This window comes from Mya arenaria, chromosome 1 (assembly GCF_026914265.1).
Source record: "Mya arenaria isolate MELC-2E11 chromosome 1, ASM2691426v1".
Taxonomy (NCBI): Eukaryota; Metazoa; Mollusca; class Bivalvia; order Myida; family Myidae; genus Mya; species Mya arenaria.
In genome coordinates, this window is record NC_069122.1 from 12,856,003 (window position 1) to 12,878,488 (window position 22,486).

The 22,486-nt window shown below is 33.1% G+C and overlaps 1 protein-coding gene and 1 long non-coding RNA gene across 2 annotated transcripts; one reads left to right on the forward strand and one right to left on the reverse strand.

Annotated features, from left to right (window-relative positions):
- Window positions 1-1,016: 1,016 nt before the first annotated feature.
- Window positions 1,017-5,951, reverse strand: LOC128223511 (uncharacterized). Its single transcript, XM_052932822.1, has 3 exons — window positions 5,860-5,951; window positions 2,748-3,572; window positions 1,017-2,107 (listed from the first exon to the last, which is right to left on the reverse strand). Exons 2-3 carry the CDS (start codon window positions 3,538-3,540, stop codon window positions 1,017-1,019), a joined length of 1,884 nt encoding a protein of 627 aa, XP_052788782.1. The 5' UTR covers window positions 3,541-3,572; window positions 5,860-5,951.
- A 14,241-nt stretch (window positions 5,952-20,192) lies between these two features.
- Window positions 20,193-22,277, forward strand: LOC128240568 (uncharacterized). Its single transcript, XR_008262199.1, has 2 exons — window positions 20,193-20,333; window positions 21,946-22,277. It is a non-coding gene; the product is annotated as an uncharacterized LOC128240568 (long non-coding RNA).
- The last annotated feature ends 209 nt before the right edge of the window (window positions 22,278-22,486 follow it).

Genomic DNA, 22,486 nt, shown 5'->3' on the forward strand with positions numbered 1-22,486 from the left:
ATGTTCTAATACTAATTTATGTAAGTTCACACACTCAGACAAGTCGGTAGCAATGTTTAGCTTCACGTGCATGACACTCAATTCTTTCAATTTTTCAGAAAACTTTCCTTTCAGTTGTAGCTCTAGGTCTATAGGGGGACCCTTTTGTAGGAATTGGTCTTCAAAGAACATCCAGAATTGTTCTATGTGTTCTGCATTTATTTGCAAGGAGGAAAAACAAACATTTTCTAAATCAATATTAGATAAATGTGTGCATCCTGTTAGGTCTACATGCTTTTCCTTCAACTCCACATCATTGATGATAAGAAATCGTAAATGTCCACTTGACGGCTCTGTTAGTGTTTGAAGCATCACTGTATCATTATTACCAGTGATGATAAGAGTACGTAATGATGTCAACTTGTTCTCTCTAAATTCCACATCTAAGTCTTTTCCACGTTCAGAAGATTTCAAATGCAATGTATTTATATTCTGCATATTTTGTGACACCAATGAACAAGGCGGTCCCTTGTTGTTTTTTCTGTCTATAAGCATGTGTTTCAAAACAATATCTGGTTTTGGTGTTCCACTGCTGATGCACTCCTCGTGAGCCATAAGCACAGCATTCTGGTAACTGATCAATTCATTCTCGTGATATTTTCCCTCTCTGTAGAAAACTCTTTCACTTGAACTGAAAATCTCTGAACACTTTATTCCTTGCTCATAGTTCATAACACACAAAAATGACATCATGTCGGGGGATAAGTTTGCTTTAAAGTTTAATTCAAAGCGACTCCAATCATCGCTGTTAAAGGGCTTTGTGGAAATGTATACACATGCGAGCATTTCTTGATATGTTTTGTGCAAAAATGAGTAAACCATTGATCTGTCACTGAATCGGTTGGAGGCAGATCCTGATATGAGACCGGATGCTAAAAGAAACCTTATTTCGGTTTGTTTAAGATAGTCGTGTAGATACTGGCAGACAAAATGCTCCGGCATTTCAGTTTCAGATTCTCGCATAATGTCCTGAAACGCTAACTCTCCAAGACTTCGACGAATGATGGTATGCTGTTACATGTTGCAGCTTCATCAAACCCCCTTGGTAGTATTTTAATATCCTGGTGTCTGTCGCACAACTCTTTGAAGCAATCTGGCTCTTTATCGCTTGCGAGTTTCAACATCATATCGACTACGTTGGCATACACGTGCGTTCGTGTCTTTCCTAACAAGAATTTGTTCGTTTCCGTAGTATTCGTGTCATACCGATCATGATAAATGCATAGTAATTGCAAGGCTATGAGTGGATTTGGCAAAAGACTTTCCAAGTTCTGTTCTTTAAGAACAGTATAAAACGCATCAATATCACGCTTGATGGCAGACTGACTATTCAGGCAAACATTGGCATGTTTTAAAAGATTGCGCGTACTTTTCAAGTCCATTTTTTCAAGCTGTATTTCCGTGTACGTCGATGTAGACATGCCCATTGCGCCAAGTTTCCATGGACGACACGTGCAAATGATTGTGTATTTTTTAGATTGAAGCGGAGCCGTGATCTTAGACATGTTTATCTCGTCTAATCCGTCTAATATGATCAAACTATGCTTTTCTTTCAAGTCGTTTTGTAAAGTTCGTTTGTAGTTTTCATCATCATCCCATGTATCATCGATTTTGTTTCGAAGATGGCTGAATATAATGTTTTCAATATTTACATTGTGACTTTCGACATCTTTAAGACTGACAGAGAAGAGGTAGTGGAACTCTCGTAAGAATTCTACGTCTTGCAAGTAATCCGCCTTCCCTTGGATTTCCCCCAAGAGGTGATTGTCGTTTTTCTTTACCGCACACCATAAACGAGCTAAAAATTTGCAGAACGAGGTCTTGCCCAATCCAGCATTTGATGTGATGCAGGTAAATATTTTGCGTCTGTCAAGTAGCTGCTTTAGACTAGTTATTGGTTCTTTTTTGTAACTCGAATATCTAGTAGCAAACCTCATTGGCAAAACTTTAGAAAGTGTTGGTGGAACGTAAAAATTTACAAGCTCTGGATTTTCCTTTTGAAAGAAAGGTCCCAAAGTTAATTCTGAATTTTTAGACAGGTTATACTCAACAAGGGTCTCTTGAAGGCCTGTTAAATAAATAAACAGAATAAATAATGCATGGAACACAATTTGAAACAAAAAAACAACACAATAACTCCTTAATATCTCTTAATTGGATGAAAAGGACATACGCAATCCATAAGCACAATGTACCGAATAATTTCCATGAAATTTAACAATTTCAAAAATAATATGTGTATATTTCTGAAATTTCAAGTGCATTTTTTTCCTTTAAAAAATGCTTAAAAATATAAATTCGTAGAAAAAATAATTTTGTTCCTAATTTATCAGATCAAACATCATCGTGAATCTTACTTCTCCCGACTATTTCCGTTTACAAATAAAATCGAAACTTGTTCATTTGTTTCGGTTAATGTGAAATAAATTTTGCTTTATACAACATTGCGTTATCAAAAGTCAGATATTCACGTGTGACCAATTCGAAATGGGTAAATCGTATCTGACGATGGGTGTGACCAAACTAATATTAAATGAATAATAACAGAAACATGAACATAGATAGTACACTTTTTATTGAAACCATTTGTTCTTTTGTGTGAAATTATACCACTGTTTAAAACTTGCCCTATTCATCGTAAAAGCGGTGCGCTTTAGCAATCAGTCTGACTTTGTTAACAGTTTGAAATTTTCTAAAAAAATGTTTACCTTCTAACGCTCTTTGATGAATTTCTTTATTTGATATTTTTTCTTCATCAACAACGTCGCGTATATTTTTTGTCCATCGATTTCCTTCTGACTCGAGATTTTCTGAAAGCGTTTGGAATTGGTTTTTAAGGCTCATTTGATTCTCAATAAGATGAATGTTGGCTTTTTCTTGAATTGATATTTTTTCTTCATCAGCAACGTCGCGTAAATCTCCTGTCAGTCTTTCGCCCTCTGACTCGAAATACTCTGAAAGCGTTTTGGATTTGTTTTCAAGTCTCTCCTGATTCTCAACAAGATGAATGTTGGCTTTTTCTTGAATTGATATTTTTTCTTCATCAGCAACGTCGCGTAAATCTCCTGTCAGTCGTTCGCCCTCTGACTCGAAATACTCTGAAAGTGTTTTGGATTTGTTTTCAAGGCTCTCCTTATTCTCAGCAAGAAGAATGCTGGCTTTTTCTTCTATTGATAGTTTTTCTTCATCAGCAACATCGCTTATAGTTCCTTCCAGTCGATCGCCTTCCGACCCGAGAGACTGTAAAAGCGTTTCGGTTTTGTTTTCAAGGTTCTCCTGATTCTCAGCAAGATGGACATCGATATGTTTGTGTTTTAGTTCACATGCCTTAACAATTCTTTTCTTTGAATATTGTGTTGTATTTTGTCCTGAACAAGATGGATCGTCCATCCATTTCTCGTTTTCAGGATAATTTGAGAAGTATTGCGTTTCGATAGAACCATCGACAGGGCAAGGCTCTCCTTGTAGTTTTCGCCGTTTGGCAGGTATTTCATCCGACATAGCAGAAAAACGGTCTTCAAACCGTGGAACTTCTGCAAATACAAAGAAGCTTGTTTAATGTGGTGCATCGGGACGCAGATTAAATGAATAACATTTTTCGTTTACACATGCTTTCATATGCAAAAGGAAGTTTGGCAGTACTGTAGAGGCGCTTCTTTGGGCGAAACTCGCCTTCTCGAGAGGCTCCAAAAGGGATATAAACAAGGTTGGGGTTGAGGAGGGTGTTGGTCGTCCCTATTGAGACATGCACCCGCTAATTTGATAAATCAGTGACATAAATGTATATTTGTTTAAAAACAAAGTATTTTGTTTAGTCTGTTATCCATGAATACATATTAATCTTTAATTTACGAAAAACTTATGATAGTGAATTATAACTGCAAAGTGTAAATGGGAACCAACGTATGGTTTTCTCACCATAGCCCTGGAGTTTGTGATAGCATAAAATTACTTATCTACAATAATGCTTTTAAATTTTAAATGTAACAGCGTATAGTATGGTCAAGATATATGCATTTGACAACAGCTGTTATGCATACGTTGAAAATTCGAAATAGCCAGTTATATGTACAAGAAAATCAATGTTCTGGTAATCAACATTAGAATTCTTTTTCTAAGAAAGGTATTAATAAATTTGGATTCATAACGTAATTGGGATCATTTTAGAAGTATGCTCAAATATAACGGATCGAACAAATTTGTTTTTATTAAAGCAAAAAAATGGTTTAAGTGTCACTTTCGACCAAGCTTTGAGCATCACGTTAAAACTGGTGTCGACGTAAATATTTGCTTCATATTTCAACGATAATTTCCTTTCTTATATAGAATATTAACTCTACAATATGGTTTGTTCTACCTTCATAATATAGTCTTCATAGACGAACACATTTCCTTTCCCCAAAACAATTAAGCAAAAAGGCGCCAATTTCAATAAAATTACTCAATTGTTAAATAACCTTTCAATGGTAAATATAGGCTAGAAACACCCTGAGATATCAGTGAATGTCTACTCACTAAAACTTTCAGCAAATTATCTTATGTCCGATGTCTTCAAGCATTCTTTAATACCCTTTTTTTCCTTTTATTTTAGTATTTGAATAGTTTAGCCATAACAAATCTTAAACCGTACTTTTTCTAGGATACCAAATATCAATTCATAAAAAACGAGAGCTGTCAAAGAAATCTCCACTATTGCAAAACCTATCTTACTTGATAATTAAAGAATGTTTTATCGTCGAGTACTACTTTACAGAGTCTCAATGCAATACACCAAGTAGTTGTTGAGATATTGACCTATGTGTGCTTACACGCAAATCCTTTACTATAATGTTAAAGTCAGTCATTTCCATTATTTGCAAAAGATAGTAATCTTTGTAAGTTTGTGTACATTTCTAAAGTTTCAATGTATTACATGATGTATAGAGTTATTTTTCTTCAAGTAGGTTGGATGGTTGAGCTTTGTTGTATAATATTTCAATGCAATTGTTCTTTGTCTGAAATCTCATTCATCTGCCCCTGAAATGCACTTCAACCGGGAGATCGAATTATAGATTAACTCATTCTACATTATTAAACCAACAATTGTTTTTGTCAAAAACAGCAAATTGAAGGCGATACAAATCTATTTTGGTTATGGGTAGTACTGATAAAGCAATTTAACACAATAGTATGAATTCAGTAAACTCTTGTTAAGATAATATCTCATCTGTCATTTATTCGATTTGTTCAGTTGTGTTAATCTATTTTTAAACCAAGATAATCATTGTGTCCTCTTATTATGTAAATATTTGTATTTTATATTAAAATTGTATTGTGTTGTATTTTTAATAACTATATAGTCTTCTAAACTCAATAAATGAGTGGTAACACATCACATTTTTAATATTAATATTAACTGCATTATTATTATTATATTAATATCAACTATGACACTATTCCGTTTGACTTAATTTATTTGACACTTCGTGTGGCATTCCTTTTCCGCTTTGTATTATTAGTTTCTAACATCATATCATCATACATTTGTGACGTTGATATACTTCTTATATATACTAGCTTTGTACATGAATGCAGATACTGCTTGTTTCTGTTTGTGATACTTTCGTCATTGATCAATGACGGGTTCTTATCTAGTTTGAAATTTGAAAGGTAGGAGATAACGTTTTACAATTTTAAATAGGTTTTTGAGATTTCATAAATAACAAAGGTTGAAGTTCATTAATGTTACAAGAGATAAATGTTTAATACACATTCTGAATTCGTTCAAGAAAAAGTGAACAGTTCAAATGATTACAAAGGTCATTAAACGTTAATACTCACATGTGTTATGTCACAGTTACATTCCACTGGTCGTGAATCCTCGGCAAGGAATGAATATATGATTGATCTTAAAGTAGAACAGTCAAATGTTAAGCACCTTCACGCCTGTTAAACGCCAAACCCATGATTACACCAGCTATTGGGTATATCTAAATTGATGTTTTGATTGTTCGATGGGTTCTTTCCTGCTCCCAGTTTTGGATTTGGGAAGGACTTTAAATTTAGCTGTGATTTTTGTTTTACAAACTCATTGTAACTGTTGACCACTGTAGTTTCATTTAATCACCCGTTATTTTGACCATGTAACTCATTATCTTGTTACTAGGTAGCCCTAGCAGTATTTTGTACTGCGCAGTTCACAAATGAGCGTTCATTTTGTGGTGACCTCTGCTGATGATTGATTCGTTTTATGGTGTTGATAGTACTTTTCCTTCCCTCTAACTAGACTAATTTTTCGGCAGCATGGAACTCAAATCAAATTTAACCTTGCGTTCACCGGAAAAGAATAAACAAACCTCTTATCTGGATACTGTATCTAGAAGGCTTAATGTGTTTTTAAATTTACACTCGTCTGTTGAAACTATTCAACAATATTTCTGACTCTGTTAAAATACCTTGTTAGTGGAAGCGACTACCATGCGTGTTAATCTAATACAAAGTATAACAATACGGTCTCGTTGGGTTAGTTTATATAATAAGATAATATTTATCTTTTATGCGTTGAATAAAGCTTTAATTCAACCTTCACGGAGTGCTCATCAAGAGCTTCTGTGATCGATTAATGTGCGGAGTCCAGCGTTCGCCGTCTGCTGTTTGTCGACCGACGTCAACAATTTAAAATATTCTTTTAAAACCCTATGGCCAAGACCCACGATATTTTGCATGCAGCCTCAGATAGTGTTCCTTTACCAAAATTGGTCAAAATATATCCATGGGGTCAAAAGTGGCCACGCCCAGTTGTAACAAGTTTTCTTTATACTCAAACATAAAAATATCTTTTGAAATCTAAGCCTTAGTCTTAAGTCCCAGATTGAGTCCATGAGGAGATAAAAAAAATACTTTTGAGTACCATAGTTTAATAAAAAAGTTGTGAATTCTACAACAATGTTTGATTTACAAATTATTTTTATGATTATTCAGAAGTAAGAATGTGTAATATTTTGCGTATTTTAATTGTACACACACTTTTAATACACAGATATTAAAGGGAAACTCCTATGTAACGGTTCTTGTTGTGTTCTTATTGAAACTACATTGCACAATAATTCTATAAATAAGAAAATACAACCGACTAAAGGGGAAGGAACTATTTAATTAATTCAATATGTTGTTCTGCCTTTTTCACTGCTCTGCAGTACTCCGAGAAGCAGTTGATTTTAGTCAGGTGAACGGTATAGGGCCATTATGGCAATTCTTTTGATATTTAAGATACTCGTATATTATTTTCTTTTAATAATAGTACGGAAGAATGTTGTGGGGATACGTTCGGTGACTCTGAGTTAATGTCTTTGAAATGTCCTTGACATAACGGCGTAATAATAAAATAAATTCAGCATGTCAATATTTAATTATTTTAGGAAGATATATATATATATTTTGTTTCCTTCTAGAACGATTACATAAACAGTACATTACATACTAACCAGACGTTTCTTCAATATCAAAACACTATTTTGTTTCTTTAAATAACGTTAACAGTCATTTACATTGTTTTGTCAAATTTACTGTTTGCATTGTGCTAAGATCTTTGATATCAACAATAGAACAATACTACATTGTCTTGTTATTTTGGCAAGCAAACATCCATGACCGTATTTATAAATTTAAGTTTACATCACAGGCTAATCCGTGATATATCAGTTTGAGAATTGAAGGTCAAAATCTGTTCATAGTAATAGTAATAATGACATATTTAAGCTTTGTCTTCCAAGTATTTTCCATTCAGAATACGTATCCTATTTAAGGTAGCACGCTGCGTAGAAGTTGTTCTAAATTATTGATCTTCATAAAACAGTATTAAAAATCAGATTTTAAATGAACTACAGAAGTTTTTATTTATGTTTTGGTCCGGTTATACGAAAAGGTTAAAAATAAAACTAAATGAAAATATATTACATCGAAGGGAAATTGTTTAATGATTTCATCGCAGTTATATTTTACTGTCAAAAGGGTCAAATTTACAAATTCTAACAAAACTATATGCACACTTGAACTACGCAGGTTAATCAAAATAACGAGATAGAGAGCTTCCAAAATCTGAATTGATATACTGCATACTATGTTATGTTTTTTTTTTCCTTTGTCAATTGTCAAGTCTCTGTAATGATAGAAAATGAATAAGTTGCGACTGAAATTCAATTTTGTACATGAGTTTTAGTAATCCATTGTTCAATTAAACCCCGTTCCGCCCTCTGACTTTTATTTTAACAAAGGATTTCAATGGGACAAATAAATATATGTCAGGCTAATTACAGTGTTAAATTCAAGAACGGATCTTGCTCATGATTGATAACAATCTGCATAATTTAAACAATCTATACAAAACAAACAATGAATCCAATATCTTCTTAATTATAACATTGTTCTAACATTTAAATGCAGTCTATGCCCAATTAAGTAATGTTAATGTACAGATAGATTTTAACTTAATTCAAACTTAAATCGACTTCTGTTGAAAGTCAAGGAATTCGCTATATATCATTAATGTTAAGATGTTGGCTATTGTTTCTGTAGTTTTCCACATAAATAATGTTCTAGCTATCATTTTCCTATATGGCATAAATACACAGCGTTAATAAATGACATCTAAAGACATCTTAGGATACGGTTTATTTATATTCAACAATTTAATTGAAAGTATTTAACAATTGAAATGTCATTGCATTGTACACTGAAAGCAAACGCTTCAAAATGTGGCCATTTCTCTGCTGTTTCTGCTGCTTTTACTACTGCTGATGATTATGGTAATGATGGTAGTTGTAATCAATACGGTGGGACTTGTTGTATTATAAGTGCAGGGAGGTAACAGTTACTCCAGTACAGGAGACTTTTTGGGACATTTACGAAAGTGGACATAATTATTTAAACATTTGTTAAAAAAATACGAGTAATAGTATTAAGAAAAAGTAAAATAGCTTAGTGTTTATAACATTTGTATTGCCTCTGAAAGGAGTGTTCAGTTCGTATTGTTTATGGTGCCCCAGCTTTAGACATGAATACTTAATGTTACCTGATTAATGGTTCAATTAAATCAAATCGATAGATCGCACATTATTTATATAGCTAAATCCATTAAATGATCGGCTTTTAAATACTGTGCTTATCTTTAATTTGTTTACCGACATCTATATTGTAATTTTAGGCTCGACTCTGCTTAAAGCTACCTACTACAAATGTAATATGCATTGTTTTGGAATTGCGTTTTGATTTTCAAAAACATCTCAGTTCATAGAAATTTATAATCGAAACAAAATGTGATTACAAGTTTGCCCAAGCAATCCTTGCTATCAATTGATTATGTAGGAGCTGTTGCCTGATCTGTTGGTTGTTATTCTTTACATTTTTTTCTCCATCTGGATACAATCCAAACATCCTAACAAGAAACAAACAAAATATTCTAAACTTACCCGAAGTTTTTTTCTTCAAATTAACACATGTCTTCGAAAGCTTAAAAGTAGTGTCTTTATAGAGATTTGACAATCATTCAGCCAATGAAAAATCCTCAATCGGGGTTCCAACTCTGAGGCGTTTTTATCTGAATTAAAAATAGTCTGTTTTAAAAACTCCAAGATAATCAAATGAGTTTGATAGGATTTTGTGCTAAGGGACACTTAAATGGTTTCGTACTGTAAGTTTATTTAAAATTATATATTATTTTACCACTTTGTTCACAGTACCAATATAAATATTTCATTTCAGCTATTAAATCTTTATCATAAATACAAAGGAGCCACCGTTCTGTTCATATTTGTCCCATTTAATGACCAAATCGCTAAAGGACAAGCCAACATTGCAATACAAGTATAAATATTAAAACTACTGTTATTAATTTCATTACTAAAATGATGTATGCTCTGATCTAATCGTATCCGTCGGATATGATAAAACGTTATAAATTATGTTTATAACTATATATATGATAAATTCTAATCAAAACTTTTTTTAAAACCGACTCCAACTACAACATTGGTGGCGTTATCAGTAGGTGATGGTGGATATACGCTTGTTGAAATAATTTTATTTACAATCAGCAGGTATCCAACACAGTTTTAGCCCGTGTAAGTAAACCTAATGAGCACACACATTCACTTTCATTGCAGAGCTTGGATTTACGGGCACTTAATACACTTACAACATTGCAACGATTTTTGAGAAATGCAACTTTTAACACTATTTATCCGTTTATTATTTACAAGTAAGAAGATAAAATAGTTTCATGCCTTCTATCATATAAAATTAATTCTTTGAAAATTTAAAGACAAATGGAAGACACAGGTGTACCTTCGTACATATTATAAAAGATGAAATTCACATTTGTACTTAAGTATAGTTTACATAGAGCAAAGAAAGCGTTTGCTATGTTTGATCATAATTTTACAAATGCGCATTTTCCTTCAGGAACGCACAGCTATAATTTGAACAACTAACCGTGTTCCTTTTATGTGTCTTAAAGGGACAGTGTAGAGAATAGTTTTACTTTGTGTCTAATCATAATCATTGGATTTGATTAATGTCATGGTATTATACGGCAACAAATATTCATCAAGAAACCTATTATAGTGAACCCAATGTTATAATGCTTTCGTATGGTATTCTTACTATTTACAGACCAAGATAATTATGGGGAATAGTGGAGGAGGAAGAGGAGGCTTCACAGGCAGCGGCGATGAAGGATCCATTCAACCTGTACCTCCTAGTGATGAGGGCGATGGTGGAAAAATAAGAACAGGAGACCGGGATGATACTATAAGTCCCTAAGTGTTCTTCCTTTATTAATGGATTTGCTTCATGAGACTCGGAGAAACGCAAATGCATTGACGATGGAAGAGTCCCTTTTATAAAAGATAAACTAATAAACGAATAATGTAATGGTCCTCAATATATTTTAAATAAATATAAATAAGATATAATGTCAAAACTACGTCGTGTTAACCTCTGTCAATAATTTGAGAAAATAAACTCGATTGGCGTTGTCATACATTTGTCTATGTTTTTTCTGTACGAATGAAAAGTATGTTTGGGCATTCATGCTCCTTAACCAGCCACACTGCTTACAATTATATCAGTGCAATAGAGTTTCACTATTTGATCGCTATTAAACTATGATATTAAATATAAGATAGTGAATTATATCTTTTTTAAACTTCCATGAGGTATCTTGTATAATATTCGATTATAATTGCCGGCAGCACACACCTCCACCATGACTGCTCACACTAAGGCAATTCAGGGTCACGGCGTACATTTGAAATGCTTATATTTATACCCTAACTTCCATTCCATAAAAGAACTGCCTTTCGGCAATTGCATTCATCAATCGATGAACGCAACATCTTAGTCGGATATAGTCGGATCGCAATTTGTCGCATAACAATATACATCAACACTATTGAACTTGTTATTGTTTGTATTGTGTCAGCAGGTCCCGTAAAATATATATCAGCATTTTAGAAAGTGTTTATTTATTATATTTTAAATGTATTGTTGCCATCAGTGTTTCAATTTGACGGTTAAAAATAATATCAAGGGGTTGATCTTTTCCCGCGTTATTATGACGTCATTTGAAAAGAAATGTTTCCGGTTACAGTCGGGTCGTTCTATTTAAAGAATGGGTAAGAAAGGATTACTGAAAGCTTTTCTTTAATGAAATGAAGTATTTTTTAATAATTCTTGATGTCATATGAACGCAATTGGGCTGGTCAAAGTACGCGTGGAGTCCTTCGGACCTATATTGTACAGTTTTTGCTCAATTAATATAATTGTTTAATGGGCGACATTGTCGTTACCTATACTCATGTTTATGCTATTCAGTCTGAATCCCATTTCCTAAAATGTTCAACATTCAATTATTTGCTCTAAAAGCCCATAAAACAATACCGTATGCCACTATCCGACTTTAACATTGTATATAATTTTTAAATATCAATGCAAATTCATGAGGCGGTTTTTGAAAAGAATAAATAAATCTACTAACATTCATCAATAGTCAGAATTTAATTTAAGCACCGTTTTGATTGCAAATATACCTGCTTTTACATTTTTTTTGTAACTTTATTATTCAATATTGCATTGTTTACTGCAACGCAACCAAGCCTTATTATTAATCTGGAATGTCTTTTTGTAAAAACATGATATCTTAACAGGACATATACTCTTTACTTGAGCAGTTCGTGACAAGGCGAACAGTGTTCGCGCTGATGCCTCTGTCTCAGTGCATTTGGAAGCCAGTGCCCTTCACCTGAAGCGAGAAGATACCGAACTGATCATTGAAGGTCAGGTAAATGTTAGGGTAACAACACACATTTTATCAATCCTGGTTTTTGCTTACGCCTGCAGAATAAACAATGTGTTACCTAGAGAAAACTCGAAACGCTGTTTGGATCCGAAGAAGGGATATGACTCAACATTTGTAATGGTAATGCGTGGGCTGTTGCTTGTTATTGACGTATTGTCCCTGGTAACCTAAATAGCAAGTTATATTTGAATGCCTGCAAGTCTTAATTTAATGGCGATATTAAAGTTTTGTACATCGCTGATGACGACCAGGGTTAGTTTTTTTCGTGCTATAAACATATCAAATCTGAACATGAGAGATAACCTGAGATGGAGCATTTTGTGACGAGGCGTTACCTCTGCCTGAGTGTATGTTGAAGTCCGTGTCCTTTATCTGAAACGAGAAGATACCAAACTGCTCCTTGTATGTCAGGCTGATGATAGGGAAAGCAACCATGTGTGTTGCTCCTGGCAAAATGCAAATGCCTGCAAAATGTTTTCGCTTGATACAGCCAAATGAGTGATTTTATTCAAACACATACAGTGGCTCCCGACGAAAGGCAGCACATTGTTTCGCATGATACAGCCAAGTCTACGACTCTTACAAAATAAATGAAGCAATGTGATGCGATATTTCAAACGCATTTAAAATAAAACCATAATTGGGTCAAGTTAAGAATTACACCATAAACCGTTAGAAGTGAGTACTTTGACACAACATAACACAACATTTCACGAGTCTGCATGTTGACGTTTATATTATACAGTACCACTTGATTAGACGTTGATCCTGCAAAAATAGAAACATCTAAGAATAGTATAATATTCTTTTACATTGCGATGGTCACTCAAAACACTTGCAAAGAATATTAACGGTATTCTGTGACGTTTTCATAACATATTGGCCAAATGTGTGTAAGTTGTCACAAATATTGTTTAAATGTTCTCAAAATGCAAAACGTTTTGCAAGACAATACGCAAATTTCCGGAACGCTTATGAATTGGTGCAGTCGGTAAGCTAGGTTTCGAAGCTAAAAGTGAGTTAATAACGTAGAAATACTCAAACTGGTTTATGCTCCTTGTCCTACTTCACGTGGGTACGTTACCATTTGTGTGTCACGCGACAAAGTCGTTTACCCACAATTTTCAGTTCGTGCTTTTGGAATTACTGCCGTAAGATACGAGGATGATATAAATGCAGTCTACAAAAAAAATCCGTAAAGAAGGAAAATTAAGTAACGAACGAACTGTATATATGACAGCAATTACAACCATGGATGCAGAACTGCGTCACTATATCCTTCTATTCCTTAACATCCGCCTTAAGTAACGAAATTTAGAAGCAGAAAGATTCTACGTACATTACGTTTAAAAGCAGATAACAATTTGGACTTTCAAACTTATAAATTGTACAAAGAGTGTATCATATTGTTTACGATCACAGAAATTCACGATTGGAAGGATATCATTACTATGCATGAGCAATTATAGTAGATTTACAAACGGATGCAGGTTATATTCTACGGAAACGAATTATGATACCATTGCAACAAACACAAAAAAAAACCTTTAATGCAAGAAGGGCAGGCACCATTCTTCAAACAAAAAATTATGTTCAAAGTTTTGTTTATCATAACTGCTTAGTTGTTTAAACCTTCTAACTTGGTAAAAGTAAGTTTACCACTAGTTTAACACTCTGTTCACGTGCTTGTGAAAATCAATACATGAATTGACAGATTATACTTTTATGTCAGATGCTAAGTCCATAGTAGTTTGATGAGAATGAACTCCTGCTTCGGTGTCATGTGATGTGTAAAAATAGTGACATTTAACCTTTTTTTCTTCAGATTTATCGAATGGGTCACTACTTCCAACGATGAGTAACTGCATTTTAACAATGTCATTTGAATTAAAGCAACCTTAACCTCAATGCAGCGATCCTGTTCAATGACCAACACTACAGTCATTTAAAGGGAAGGTACTACTGGTTAGGAGTACAGTCCGACCGTGAGTACAGTTCCTTTCAACTGTACATAGTGATGATCAGTTAGTTAACCGGATTGCTGTGCTGAGATTTAAGTGGTTTTACTTTTAAGTTTAAGGCATTTTGAGATTTTCTGACATTGTTAAACTGCAGTAATTTATAGTTATTTTTTGCTTTATCGTTTGTAGGAGTGACTCCTTTGATCGATATAAAGAAAGAAATATTTTAGGTTAAAAACCACTAAAAGTTTAAAGGTCATGCGACACCATTAGCAGGAGTTCATTCCAATGAGACCACGGTGGTCAAGTCCATATTATTAGATGTATTTATTTTATATGCAGTATAGAATTATTAGCATAATAGTTTTGGTTATATTTCCGCCAATAAGGAGGTTACATTCTGTATCATTTGCACTGAATTGATCATTCAACGCTTAGATGGGATGAAATAAATATTGTACCCCAATAAGTCATTTTTGCGAATTTTACAATAATTCGGTAGTTTTACTTATTCACATGAAAAGTTCACTTGACTCTTTGACAACGAGTTGCCACATGAAACGCAATTCCGCCGGAAGATATAAGTAACAAGAAGCCATACTAACCACTTGGGAGCCGGACAAACCACGTTGCAAGATCTGGAACATGTCACATTAACATATCTACATTGACGATAAAGGACAGTCGGGGTATATAGAAAGGGACTTGTTCGAATCATTTGAACCTATTTTGACAGTAAACTAAAAAAAAATGAAACAAGAGCTGACGAGAAGTTCTTCTAAACTCTTTTCCTTATTTTAAGAGTTCCACCTGCAAAATGCAGATTCAGTTCAATACTGAAATTGCGCACTCTGACCGTCCGACTTTATCCATACAAAAGCAAATACACTCTGAAATAGATGACGCATCGGAATAAACTTCTTCGATTGTCTATACTTTCACCGGGGGCTAGGCCACAACATAAGCTCATGTTAAAGTTAATTGAATTTTAGAATTCTCTTCCAACAAACGTTTCTGCTATAAAGCTAGCGAAGTGCACTGGGACGATGGTTTCTATAATGACAGTCATTGGCAATATTGCGCGATTCATTTCGAGGTGTCTTTAATATTATGTGATCAGGGACTAGTTGGAACTGTGTATTCACATAATACATAAACTGTCTATTCATCTCTAGCTGAGGTAAGATTCTGGCTCGAACGTGTCATTAGTTTTAATTCCACTTTTCGTAACAAAATTACTTCTGTAGATAAGCTGCAAGTCTTTTGAAATGCCAGCAGTTTCGCAAGTGGAGTTCACATTGCTAACATGCCAAGATTTGTATTTCATGAAATGCTTTCTCAAGAAGACGCAATTTAGAGGTCAACGTTTGGAGGAATAAAGAATGCATATTTAGCATTTAGCGCTTATAGGGGAACCCATAAATAAAGTGATTTTCCGATTCTTAATTTTGTGTTATTGTTACCAAAGTTGGTAGCTCCATTTAAAAGTTACAGGACCTAGCTCTGAAACAGTTATTTTTTTTATTTATTTACTGTTTAAACTTTGTTTAAAATACCAGATTAAGCTTGATATTCAGTAGGTTCCGAGGGGTTTGAACCGTGTAGCTGATGATTTTAGTACGTTCATGAATGGGAGGTTACTCCTCAATAGTCAGGTATATGAATAGGATATGGGTACCGTTTACAGGTAAAAGATTTGCTAATTCTAGTTAATGAAAAACACGTAGGTTTAATTCAAAATGCTACGATCTTGAAACTAAAACAGTTGATTTATTCACACCGTTACTACATGTAAGGCAATGAATACAATTTGGCTGTTCCATCGATTTATCTAAGTTATAGAGCACTTTTCCAATTATTAGAAGTTTCTGCACATGGAACGTTAGTTTTTCGCATGTACCCTATTGTTGTATTTTGGCCAGCATCATTTGAAGCGAATAATAAAACGAGATGCTTTGTATATTATATAAAACAGTATGTTGGCTTCAGACACAATCAATTATTCATTTTAATTGTATCCGTTAAATAGCTCTTAATACTCTGTATGTTGGCTTCACACACAATCAATTATTTATTTTAATTGTATCCGTTAAATAGCTTTTAATAATCTGTATTTTGGCTTCATACACAATCAATTATTCATTTTAATTGTATCCGTTTCTTTACCGTAATGTTCATTGTGATTTTTCATTCCGTTGTTTTTATTTGGTATGGCGTTGTGGAATGTAAATGCTGTTTGTTTTTCACTCGGGTCATTGAACAGGACTATCTATTTGTACCTGGTACAAATGAAGTCGTGTTCTGTACACGTAGAGTATCGAAAAGACGTGTTATATTCACTTTGTAACGCTGTTTTAAATACTAAGCACCAATTATGCTAAATATCTCCTACATGTTACAGATACCCAGATTCGACAGATACCTTCAACGTTGGATTATGGAAGAATTCCACAGAGATTACCTGCACGACGATTTAAAACACATCATAACAATTCACAATCGCTGGAGAAACTTTTGAAATCAGACAACTCTTTCAAATAATACAATTGTTAAGTTTTGCGTCTGGTGCAAACAGAATAATTTGCAAATACTCCTTCGGATTCTGCCCAAAACGGTTTATCACCGTCAGCATCAGCAAGTATTGCTATAACTTTAAGTAGTTTCTTAAATCCAGTCAGTTTCATCAAAAATTGCTTATTACGAGATTTTTAAAAAGCCAGTTGAAAATAAATTCGAGATTTCTACAGTCGATTTGCTAAACTTATTGCCCATTATTCAAATTCTTACAATTTATTACATTGAGGATTCATAAGCATGTGTCTGTCAAGTTGTGTAGTTTTTGTTTAGATCCAGTGAACTCTCAAATTTTAAAAAAAATCTTATGTAAAGTTTGTGTCTGGTTGTGCAGAAATTTAATTATTTTAGTAAAACATATCAGTTCAAAGCTGGAGAACAGGTGATTCATTTTAGAAAAGGTCAACGTTTTTGTCTAATTGATTTCCTTCAGACACATCTCCCTGAAACTGGTATCAATGATCATTCAATGCGATTACATTTCTTCCCTTATATCAGATATCTCGTCAATTGAACAATGTTAGTCTTTGGTTTTGCAAACATTTTTTATCAGTAGTCTTAAGCCAATTATCATTGATTGTAAACAATGCGGTCTTCATTTGTTGCGCTGCGGTTGTCATTAATGGGTAGGGTCACAAATTGCTTAAGAAACACGGACGTTTGAAGTCCGAGAGAGATAAGGACAGATATGTTACAGACTCAGTATATGTTAAAATGATTGTATACAAGAATAAAGTCGTTTAAATAATGATTGGTATAGCATTTCATAATTATTTAACTGATTGCTAAGCGTGCTTGCCATTTTTAAATTCTTTGTTTATAGATATGTTGAAGTGTTTGAAATGAGTATTTTACACATAAGTAAATGCAAGATTCGATTTTAAAATATGAAATAGAAGGTCCTCGTTCGTCTACAGTAAAGTATCCCGTCTGTGGAACAACTATGTTTTCGTTTTATATCATCAGATTTATGTTTGTTTGGCATGCAAAAAAGCGAAATAGAAATCATAATGAGATTTCCAGTCTTTTCTTAATTTTGGAAGACATTAATGTATCATCCGCAGCATCTGTTGTAGACTTGTGTTCTTCATGTATTCAATAAACTTATATATGTTTATACTTACATATATATACGTATATGTTCTTAATTGCTTAAAGACGAGCATTGAACAAAAGGCAAAATCATCAAAATAGCATCCGGAGTTCTTTTACAATAGCTGCGGTTCGAATTACATGAACTGTTTTAGTTTGTATCTCTGTTGCATCGCAGCGTCTACTCTGCAAACAAGGAAACAATACACAAACGTTAACCGCAAAGTTAACGCCTTTTCTAAACGCAGCGCAGGTGTTTACATATAGTAGATGAAACTCAGCATTTTCACAAAGCAGATCATATAGATGTAATTTAAATCTTCAACACATGGACCCATTTATTTACACTTGGTTCTCTTAATCTCAAGGACGCACAATTCCAAATTATTTTGAAATTGGTTTTCATTTCGTTAAAATAAAATCCCATTACGTATACTCGTTTATCGAATGTGACTGAAAAACGCTCTTTGTTTTGTCTAGTTAAGGGATGTGGTGACTCTGGATTCACACTCTTATTTGCATCATACTTTTGTTTGAAGAACTCCAAGGAGCCAGTATTGAATTTGTCTATCGGTCTCTTCACGCTTATGGCGCAAAAGGAATGAATAAAAAAGAAGTACACACAAAAGACAGGCGACAAAACAATAAGCGGTTAATTAAAGCATACAACGAATCAAAACTCAACAAACAGCGACGCAAATATAAAATTATTTCGATCAGTCGATTTTTAAACTTTAGTCAAGTGCACCAATTGTAAATACATTGTTTGTATAGTGCGAACATGTTTGATATTTCAAATGGTAACAATACAACCCATGCCTCATTGGTCCGTCAAAAACATTCCCACGTATTTCTTAATTTATCAGCACATCAGGGGCTGATTCGAGATATTCAATTGCAAACAATAAGTGTCAAAATGTATTTATCATTATAATTATGACTTAGATAAGCGTTTGTCGTCCAAGTTATTTCTAACACTGAATAGCATAATGATAATCATATTTAAGGTACCTCGCTGCGTAAAAGACTTACTGAAACATTGATGTTCATTACAACAATATTACAATTAAGATTTTAAATGAAATACAACAGTTCTACTATTTATTTTGGGGTGAAAAAACAAAAGCGATTTTATTCTATTGAGATATCCAACAGATTTTTTTTGATGGGAAGTGTTCATATATTATTTAACAATTTTAATTTACTGTCAAAAATGGTAAAATTTACAAATTCTACAGGAATATTTATTTTAAACGTTTAGGAAATCATACGCATTAATTGAAATACACAGTTTGGTGAAATAAAAGAGAAACAGAACTGTGTTTATATTTCCAACAGGCTTATCACAGCTCCCAAAATGAATTGTTAAAATACTGCAGACGGTCATATGTAAATATTTGTCTGAATATTGGTATGATGTACTCAAGTCCATTTAAAGTACAAGACGGAAATTGGTAAATAATCATCATTTTTGAACTATTTTTAATGCCAAAGAAATAGATCGATAAATCATTTTATGTCAATATATAATTATGTCATGGTTTATGTTTTTTTTTCGAAAATTGACAAATTTTAAAAGTCATCTGTAACGACAAAAATGCCAGACAACAATGAATCTGTTACGTCTAATGTTTAACGTACACATTTGCACATGCTTTTTAGTACATATATCATTACCCTTATCGCCCCATCCCCCGCAATCTTTTTGAACAAAACATTCGAAACGAACAAATAGAACAAAGAGAACTAATATATTGATGTTACGCTAATTACAATGTGCTTACAATAAGATATTGATCATGATTGATAGTAAGCTTTACCATAGTATAATCTATCGATAAAAAACAATATTATGAATAGTTTAAATTGAACTAATAATTGAATATTATGTGTTCTTAAGTGAAGCATTGTCATTGTCATAATTATTAGATTTGTTTATGGTGCCAGAAATTGTGCTAGTGTATAGAAATTCAAACATAACTTATTATTTTTTCGCAATTATACCATTGTATCGTACATATCAATGCATTTGTCTATGAAACACAGTGCTGAAAAGGCTTTAGGTATCATATTGTTATGAATATCTTGATTGTTATCTCAAATAAGTATCTTCAATGGATGTTTATCAATTAAGACAAAGACTGGTACTGAATGATATCTCCCGTAGACAAATATATCCCATGCGATGACAATGTTTTAGAAGGGTTTTATACAGAGTCGAAATTGACGATTGTCGATGTCTATATTTTCAGTTCTTCAAGCTATCAGTTTATGATTTGAACAGTTGCATAAAAATCACGTTGTTATACGCTTGGATACATTAAAAATAGAAGGTACCATTTGCTTTACCCTTATATTAGTACTGTCTTTTAATTTTCGTGATTATACGATGGAAGAAGCCAACTAATTTTACTTATTAACAATTAATTTGTAAGATCCGTAAAGAAAACATCACCAAAGTGTTGTTTATGTACTTATGCAATAATGCAACGAAATTATTACTATGTGCACATTTATTTAAACAGAACAAGTGCAATTGAAACAGTTGTCTCAAATATTGTTCGAATAATGCAGCTTGTAAGTGTCCCGGACACCTCAAGAGCAATTAAGATTTGAAAGCGAACATGCATGTCGTTAACAACGATGTTAGCTTTAACACAGTTTTTAACAATCGGCCGAATAAAGGAAAAAAAACAAATTTAAAATTAAACAAATACGACAAGGCCTTCTCTATTTAGTGACATCAATTTAAACGTGCTAATATCAATTAAGGTATAATTAAATTAACCATGATTTAGAACATGACTGGTTTGCCCTAGCAATTCTTAAGATTCAGAATTTGCATTTGTATCCTGCAAAACTGAAGATGTATAGTTTCAAAGAGAATCAAAGGGTTTTAATAACATTGGTGTGCAAAGGAAATCATAAGCGTTATTTGGTATTAGTTTTTTATACATAAATAATACATTGGCACCGCACTGTCCATGTAACTCTCATTTAAAGACCTCCATACTACAGGTTCAAAGAAATTAAATATAAAACTGTTGTGAAAAGAAGAAGAAATACATATTTATTTACAATAATAAAAAAGCAATATAGAAAGGATAAAGAACATATAGGAAATTAACTTTGTTCAGGCCGGTAGTTAGGACTCATTGATAAGAAGTAGAAGCTATGAATATACAAGCGTTATGTAACATATTTATAAAACATAGTTCATAATAATATAGGAATGTGTCAAATATATGTGTATGAGTATGTTTGAGCTTACTTGTAATGCGACATATTATAATGTCTATAAGACAAAATAACATGTCTGTAAGACATAATATAATGTATATTAGACATAACAATATGATGATGGTTGTCAGTTAGACAAAAAAATATGTGTGTCAGACATGAGCGAAAGTAAGTTAGGCATGATATAATGCCGTCTTGACACAGTGACATGTAAATTCAACATATAACCTTGCCATTTAGATATAATATCATTTATGTTGAACATAAAAACACATAAATAAATAAATGTGACGTTCCGTATCACCTTATGCAGGTAGTGATGGTTCTAATTTTGGGGAAAATATATTGCAGGGAAATTTCATGGCTTTCAGTGTCAGATAACAATTTATCAACATGAGGGCAAATATTGTAAACTAGTTTTGAAACAAATGTTCAGGGTGTTTTTGTTCATATCTAAAAACGTGCATTATCTAATTATTCACTTTGAATAGTTTTGCAACGGTGTTGTTTATCGCATTGTTAACTTTTAACAAAGCTCTGAACGTTCGTCCCATTGTCGCAGATATATCGCAGAAAAAACTTTTAAACACACATGTTAAACAATCTCTTGGACTTTATTGGCGAGTTTTATATATATGTACAAAAAGGTAGAAATTTTAAAACATTTCCGTCATATCATGATTAACTGCGATTATTTATTTTCAGCCTAATACAGTTATGGGAAACGTTTTTGAAAAAATTAAAGGAAATGAAAAAGGAAAAGGCGAAACTCAAGATCAACCGACGACGGATAAACCTGACCAGTGTGAACTTGTCAGGCCCATATTATTGGACCTGCTTCATGGGGTATGGAGACCGGCAAACCAACAGATTGCACGTTACAACTGAAGGATTTCATTTATGTAGCAACTTAATTGTTGAAAGGACAAAATAATCGTCTTACAAACTTTTAAAATATGATTTAGAAGGATAATATTGAAAGAGCAGCGTATTTCCTCTGTTAAAGAAATAAACAAAGAAAATAAACCGGTTGAGTATCTTCGTTTTTGTCTATTTTTCGATAGGAACTGTAACGTTTTTGCTTTTTTTTAATCCAGCAATTATAACTGTGTATTCGAGCTTCTCAACTTCTTTGCATTAAAATATTGACGTAATTAATCCTTTCAATTATAATGCGATAAGTTTCATGATAATTTATTATAATAACCTGTATTTTTTTTCCTTTAAAATTACCCTATATATTGAC

Bases quoted from the DNA above. Each gene is read 5' to 3' on its own strand.
- LOC128223511 (XM_052932822.1), bottom strand. From the start codon at position 3,540: ATGTCGGATGAAATACCTGCCAAACGGCGAAAACTACAAGGAGAGCCT. The intron at 2,108-2,747 runs GTAAACATTTTT...TTTATTTAACAG, and splicing joins TCATCAAAGAGCGTTAGAAG to GCCTTCAAGAGACCCTTGTT.